At 38.9% G+C, this 8,007-nt stretch overlaps 1 protein-coding gene across 2 annotated transcripts in view; it reads left to right on the forward strand.

The window, feature by feature from the left end:
* The window catches only part of LOC139375017 (calmin-like), a 40,355-nt gene extending 35,040 nt beyond the window's left edge, over window positions 1-5,315 (forward strand). Inside the window, exons 11-13 of one of the 2 annotated variants that reach the window (XM_071116378.1) lie at window positions 1,794-1,884; window positions 2,045-2,103; window positions 4,112-5,315. In XM_071116378.1, the coding sequence (XP_070972479.1) occupies window positions 1,794-1,884; window positions 2,045-2,103; window positions 4,112-4,253 (292 nt within the window). In that variant the 3' untranslated portion in view covers window positions 4,254-5,315. Of the gene's footprint in view, window positions 1-196; window positions 1,716-1,793; window positions 1,885-2,044; window positions 2,104-4,111 lie in introns of those variants that run through there. The other variant, XM_071116379.1, reaches the window with a different exon arrangement.
* The last annotated feature ends 2,692 nt before the right edge of the window (window positions 5,316-8,007 follow it).

Genomic DNA, 8,007 nt, shown 5'->3' on the forward strand with positions numbered 1-8,007 from the left:
ATGACAAGGCAAAAACAGTTTTTTTGACATTTTAGCAAATGTGTAAAAAATAAAAATGGAAATATCAAATGTACATAAGTATTCAGACTTTGTTGAAGCGCCTTTGGCAGCGATTACAGCCTCAAGTCTTCTTGGGTATGACGCTACGAACTTGACACACCTTTATTTTGGGAGTTTCTCCCATTCTTCTCTGCAGATTCTCTCAAGCTCTGTCAATTTGGATGGGGAGCGTCCCTGCACAGCTATTTTCAGGTCTCTCCAGAGTCCGGGCTCTGGCTTGGCCACTCAAGGACATTGAGAGACTTTTCCCGAAACCACTCTTGCATTGTCTTGGCTGTGTGCTTAGGGTCATTGTCCTGTTGGAAGGTGAACCTTCACCACAGTCTGAGGTCCTGAGGGCCCTGCAGCAGGTTTTCATCAAGGATCTCTCTGTACTTTGCTCCGTTAATTTTTCCCTCGATCCTTACTAGTCTCCCAGTCTTTACCGCTTAAAAACATCCAACCAGCATGATGATGCCACCACCATGCTTCACCGTAGGGATGGTGCCAGGTTTTCTCCAGACGTGACACTTGGCATTCAGGCCAAAATGTTCAATTTTGGTTTCATCAGACCAGAGAATCTTGTTTTTCATGGTCTGAGAGTCTTTAGGTGCCTTTTGGAAAACTCCAAGCGGGCTGTCATGTGCCTTTTTCTGAAGAGTGTCTTCCGTATGGCCACTCTGCCATAAAGGCCTGATTGCTGCAGAGATGGTTGTCCTTCTGGAAGGTCCCGCCATCTCCACAGATGCTCCACTCTGGAGCTCTGCCAGAGTGACCATCAGGTTCTTGGTCACCTCCCTGACCAAGGCCCTTCTCCCCCGATTGCTCAGTTTGGCCGGACGGCCAGCTCTATAGCTCACCATTTTAGAATGATGGATGCCACTGTGTTCTTGGGGACCTTCAATGCTACAGACATGTTTTGGTACCCATCCCCAGATCTGTGTCTCGACACAATCCTGTCTTGGAGCTCTACAGACAGTTCCTTTGACATCATGGCTTTTGGTTTTTGCTCTGACATACACTGTCAACTGTGGGACCTTATATAAACTGGTGTGTGCCTTTCCAAATCATGTCCAGTCAATTGAATTTACCACAGATGGACCCCAATCAAGTTGTACAAACATCTCAAGGATGATCAATGGAACCAGGATGCACCTGTGCTCAATTTCAAGTCTCATAGGAAAGGATCTGAATACTTATGTAAGGTATTTCTGTTTTTTTCCAAAAATGTCTAAAAAACAGTTTTTGTTTTGTCATTATGGGGTATTTCAGGTCTGGTAATTATACAACACATTTTCCAAAAAGTAGTAGCATAAGTCACGTAAACACAGAAATAAACAAATGGCACATTGGATTCCTAATTTTAAAAATAAGTGGTATTGGGTGTAGATTGACGAGGAAAAAATATAATTTAATACATTTTAGAATAAGACTGTAACGTAACAAAATGTGGAAAAAGTCAAGGGATCTGAATACTTTCTGAATGCACTGTAATTCAATCATATAATCTACGCTGATGATGACTGATTCTGAAATGTTTTATTGCAATAGTAGTGGCTTTCTTCTCTCTGCTTTAATGAGTAAGATGAACAGTATGTTAGTCACTGTGTAAATAATAGCTAACAAGATGTTTTCTTTGTTCTGAATGATAGTGTTCGTACATTTTATATCTAGTAGAAACATAAATATTAGTGCTCTCTCTCTGTCTCTCTCTCTGTCTGTCTGTCTGTCTTTCTTTTTCTCTCTTTGAACAGGAGGGAAGCTGACAGTGATGGAACCACAGATGAACAGTGTTCTATGTGTTCTACACCACTCCACCAGAGGAAGGTGGCTGGCTCTAATGAGGTTTGTTGCAAAACATTTCAGATATTTAGGAACTATAATTATTTCCTATGTAAGTATTTTACCATAAGATGAGCCTACAAACAATACCTGATTTGATTTGATTTGATTTTTATCATCATCACTCATGTTTTTGGGATTGTAATATCCCTCTGTCCCGTAGAAGGACAATCAGAAGAATGGAGCATCCAGCCGAACTCACAGTACCAAGTCTGACACCAGGTAAGAATATGAGTCAGTAGGCCTCTAGCCCCAAAGGGCAGGGTGCAGCATAACTGTTATACATTTATAGCTTATTATGTTCAAAACAGAGGTTTGTTGCACAAACTGTTTCTCTCTTACTCACTTGTCTGAGTGCTCTTGCTCACTTGTCTGAGCGTAAGTCACTGGGTGGGGCTATCGTGCAGTTGCCATGACAACCCTCCTGTATGAGTGTTGAGGTGAGGCATCGTGGGAATCAGAGACACACAATATTCGACTGATACCATCACTCCTATGGGGCACAGCTTGGCTGGTGTTGTAATTGTGTGAAACATTTACGTCATTACATAATCTACAGCCCTCTGGGGAGGGAGATGCCATACAGATAGTCTGTGTCCTAAATGACACCCTATCTCCCTTTATAGTACACTACTTTTGACCAGGGCCCATAGGGTGCCATTTAGGTCACAGCCATAGAGATAAAGGAACACAGCTGTCTGTAGCTCAGGAACAAAGATGTTGTCTTAGTAGTTATTAGGAGGACCAGGAGGAAATCTGACCAAGAAAAACATCAGATGCTAGTTGTATGAAGGGTATAACTAGGGCCCATAGTTGTTCCTGGTCGTGTCAAAACTCCCGTACCTAGTTACAGTATTAGCATGAGACTAACCTTGTCCCATATCTCTTTTTGCTCTTGCAAACTCCATTGCTCATGACAATGAATGACAAGGAGTTGGCATTATAGCACAAGCAGACTGGCATTCAGCCTATCCCAGACATAGTTCAATTATTAGTATCAGAAAGCTATTCAACATGAAAATAACTCTTCAGTCTGGATAAATGAAATCCATCCTGGGCTTTTGTTTTGGTGTCATTAGAGAAGCCTAACATATAACAGTTTTTTGTATTCTAAATTTTTATTCAACCTTTGACCCATTTTACCCTGAATTGTAGCTCTGCAGTTTATGTTGACATTATCTCTTCCCAGCTAGCACATAATGTTCTCAGAACCATATGTTTCATAGAGCTTGGTGAGAGCATGGTTGTCCTGTGATTATTTTGCATCTAACCTTCTCACAACATTCTGGGAATGTTGCAGGATAGCCAGCTAGCGCATAACATTCTGAGAACCATATGTTTCTTAGGTGGGAATTTCAGTACCTAAGCCTAACGTTTCCCACAGGTTTACTCATGGTTCTATATAATGTTCTCAGAACGTTCAGAGAACGTTAAGAAACAACTTTCTTTTGTGGGAATTTCAGTGCTTCACAATAACATTTTCTGAAGATTTCCTCATGTTTCTATTTAAAGTCATGTTCTCAGAACGTTCAGAGAATGTTAAGAAACAATGTTCTTCTGTGGGGATTTCAGTACTTCAGCATAGCCCACTAATTGGCCACACATAATCTTAATGAGTGTGTTTATTTCCTTGGATGGAAATGGGGTCTGCTTGAATAGACTACAATGAACAGCTTTAAAAAATAAAAAATAAAAAAAAAACATGGCACACTAGCTCCATCCTGGTGGCGCAGTGAACGAATTCCATTGATATAGAACAGAAGATCATAGGTTCAGAATCTCACTGATGCCATGGCACAATAAAACAAATACATGTGTTTGCATGATTAATGCCTAAGCAAATGAATTCCCAGGTGTCATATCTGTGTTGGAGTTCCAAACAGTTAACCTGAGCTGTCAGTATTATTAAAAGTCTTATTGAAACATGTTCTCAGAACATTATTTAATTGCCTTCAAATAACCTATTATTTCCGTTCTCAGAAGGTTAGTAAACCTCCTAGGAAAACTTTCAGAGAACCATAGTAGAACGTTTTTAGAACCTCCCTGCAACCTAAAAATTCAAGTTCTCAGAACAGGCAAAGTGGAAACCAAAAATGTACATTCACACAATTTCCAAGGAACCAAATGTGTTAGCTGGGTTTAAAGTTTGTTTGGTTCTGTCGACCTTCTGCTGAACCCGGTTTTCTCTCCCTTTGTGTGTGCGTGTGCGTGTGTGTGTGTGTGTGTGTAGCTGGAGGGAGATGAGGACTCCTACTTCATTGACAGAGTACTACATTCTCCTACTGCTGTGGCTGCTCCTCTACTGCCTGTTGGTGTTGCCACAAATCGACTACAGGAACCTGCCAAGCCTTCTGCTCAACCTGGAAAAATGAATGCACACACATACTGCGACACATGTAGATACTGATACACACATCACAAACATGTCACACACACACGACACATACACACGCATGTACACACAACACTTTTTTTTTATTCCAGAATAATTTATAAAGCTGTTTAGAGATTCTGCTCTTTGGCTTTTAATGTGGCTTGCATTGATATGCTTAAATTGTAAAGACAAACCTATAACTTTGTATGTTTTTCTGAGTTTATTGATGTACAAAGAAAGAAGCACTCTGAGGGCTATTTAATCCGTAGCGCTGAAGATCCTCTTTATAGCGCGATTGACAATTAAAGTCAATGTTCCCGCGGTCGCGGAGACTGCATTCACGGTAAATGCTGCATATGTACGCGGATCGTGAGCGATACTTTGGCAATACGGATTGAATCCCGCCCTAAGAATGTAGGATTGCACGGTGCACAATTACATAAATGGCAATTTGGTGAGTGGAATAACATGTATGTTTCAGAAACGTCCCTAATGTCCTTTTTGAATTTACATGGAATTTGATAAGAAAAAGTGTGGCCAATGAGTTATGCAGAAATATTTACACATTTAAGATAATGCACAACCTCCATTGAGCGATTAACTTATTAAGGTCCTGCATTCTCTTGAAGGTACTTGTTTTACAAGCTCAGTGGATTATGTACAGGCTTGGGAGTGTGTCAGTTGCACTTTTGAACCAGAGTATGTGAACTGCCAAAGATACAGTGTTTGGAATGCTGGATAGAAAATACAAAACTAATTCACCATTAGCAAATTTAGAAATATAAGTGTAACACAGTTGAAATGGTTTTGAAGTGATAATACTGATTTACTAATAATGTTGGTTTTATTTTAATAATATTTTAAGAATGCTGGAGTAAATGTCTATGGATCAGTTGAAAATACAGTATATGAATGGATTTTTAAAGTGTGATTATTAATTCCTTTATTAAATGCTATGTTTGTATGCCTGTGGGTTGGTTTTTAAAACTGCTGTTATTGATTCAGCCGTGCTTGAACTTGTTAGAGCCTTTCAATAAAAAGAGAATGCTTTATGATTAAATGTTTATTTATAAAATACCTTTTATTTTTATACCTGTAACACCTGTAATTAAGTACAGTACTATCATCATTTGCTGTTGCGTTTTTAATCATTTTAATCATTTTAATAAGCTTAGTTTACAGCCACCTAAATCTTCGATATAATTCCCCTAACAACAAGCACAGAATTCCTACACATGGATAAACCAAACTGGATTTCTAAAGTGTGTGTAGTTATGTGCAAAAGCCATACTTTTACATGACTTCATGTCCAGCAGCTGTCCATATGAATTCTGTTTCAATAGATTGCCTATACAGACACTGCATATGTTAATGAGATCTATCATGTCCAGCAGCTGTCCATATGAATTCTGTTTAAATAGATTGCCTATACAGACACTGCATATGTTAATGAGATCTATCATGTCCAGCAGCTGCCCATATGAATTCTGTTTAAATAGATTGCCTATACAGACACTGCATATGTTAATGAGATCTATATGGGCTGTGTGGAGGTCTGCATGATTATGCCCAAGGGACACAAAACATACTGCCTATCTAATTGTGAATGAAGTGACCTAGTACGGCCTCAGAGAGGTCACCTTGCTTTTGTATTGGAACCCATTCTGTTCAAAAGCACCAGTCAAGTGCAACGGGTCATTCCACGAAAAGAGTGCCTTTTGCTTCCCTTTGATATTTTAAGTAGAAATTGTGCACCAATGTTGCAGCATTTTGGCATGTCATTCCATGTGCCCCCCAGTAACTTCTAGGGAAGATTTTAACCCACTTAACCCCAACATTTCTCCAAGTTTTCACCATCATTGTGACTCCCTAGTTATTTAGTTTCTTTGACAAAGTCCTTTCTGAAGATGATTATTTATTTCATGTGATTAGTAATTCATTTACGTCTGTCCCTTATTTGAAGGTCAACCCTGTTACGTGAACTGAACTCTCATTTTAATATGGTGAAACTATTCATAAAAATAAAATAAAAATCTAAAGAAATATTAAACACCTAATAGTGAAATCATAGTGTAAAAGCAGGTGAGCTAGTTCTACTCTTTCTGGACAGTTTCTGTTGTTTTGTGGTGGAAAACTGAGCGGGTTGAGCATGAAACGTCAACCCTGTTACCCATAGATAGACAGGCTAAAAATGTTTAAAGAATTAAACATGTTTTTGTGATGCTTGCATTCAATTGTCACTCCCTGTAGCTTCTATTCTCCCTGTCACAAGGGGATGTATCGTCAACTCTGTTAGTCAACCCTGTTACTTTATTTGGCACTTAATAGGCACTTAATATAGTAGTTTTTTTATTCAACCTCTTGAGATAGGAAAACTTTTCTTATGAAGCTCTTTATGACAGAATGTTCAAATTTAGGTGAAATCTAAAGTTACTTTTTGAGGAACTTACACTTCTCAAATGGCACTGAATTGGTGGAATGACCCAATAAATGACATGTTTTGCCCTTTGTTGTATCAATTATTTGATTGGTTAATCCAGATTGATTTCATGCCTGATGCATGAGTATTAGTTACAACTCACAGCATTTTGTTCTAGTTTATGGTGAGTATTCCCATTTGGAGATATGGTTTGGGAAACATTATAAACATTATAGCCCCAGAAGTAAGAAATATTATAAAACTGACTGGGTAAAATGACAAGTACCCTACAGTGCCTAGTGCCTTCCCTTGGAAGCAAATAGCACATTTCCTGAGTCATTTTTGTTAGTAACTATAGTCAGTTAATCTGGGATGATTTATCAATCATTTTCGGTTCATACTAATGTTGTAAGATAAATTGCCAAAATGCCATATTCTACTGTATGCCATGGTTGCAGGAAATGACCCAGGGCCATAATAATCTAATCCAATTGTATTTGTCACATGCTTCATAAACAACGGGTGGAGACTAACAGTGAAATGCTTACTTACGGGCCCTTCTCAACAATGCAGAGAGAAATATAGAAAAATAACAACATGAGGAATAAATACACAATGAGTGTGTATTTAACTTGGCTATATATTGTACACGGGGTGCCATTACTGACTTGATGTGCAGGAGTATGAGGTAATGGAGGTAGATACTGTATGAATATATAGGTAAAGTGATTAGGCAACAGAATTGATAATAAACAGTAGTGGCAGTGTATGTGATTTAGTTAGTGTAAAAGGGGGTCAATGTGGATATTCCAGGTAGCAACACTTGTAGTCGGAAGTTTACATACAGCTTAGCCAAGTACATTTAAACTCAGTTTTTCACAATTCCTGACATTTAATCCTAGTAAGAATTCCCTGCTTTACATCAGTTAGGATCACCACTTTATTTTAAGAATGTAAAATGTCAGAATTATAGTAGAGAGAATGACTTATTAGGCCTCCTTGCTTGCACACGCTTTTTCAGTTCTGCCCAAATATGTTCTATGCGATTGAGGTCATGGCTTTGTGATGGCCACTCCAATATCTTGACTTTGTTGTCCTTAAGCCATTTTGACAGTATTTTGTACTTTGGAAGTATGCCTGGGGTCATTGTCCATTTGGAAGACCCAAAAAGTACTTGAGATGTTGCTTCAATACATCCACATCATTGTTATTCCTCATGATGCCATCCATTTTGTGAAGTGCACCAGTCCCTCCTGCAGCAAAGCACACCCACAACATTATGCTGCCACCCCCGTGCTTTACAGTTGGGATGGTGTTCTTCGGCTTGCAAGCC

Source organism: Oncorhynchus clarkii, chromosome 19 (genome assembly GCF_045791955.1).
Source record: "Oncorhynchus clarkii lewisi isolate Uvic-CL-2024 chromosome 19, UVic_Ocla_1.0, whole genome shotgun sequence".
Classification (NCBI taxonomy): Eukaryota; Metazoa; Chordata; class Actinopteri; order Salmoniformes; family Salmonidae; genus Oncorhynchus; species Oncorhynchus clarkii.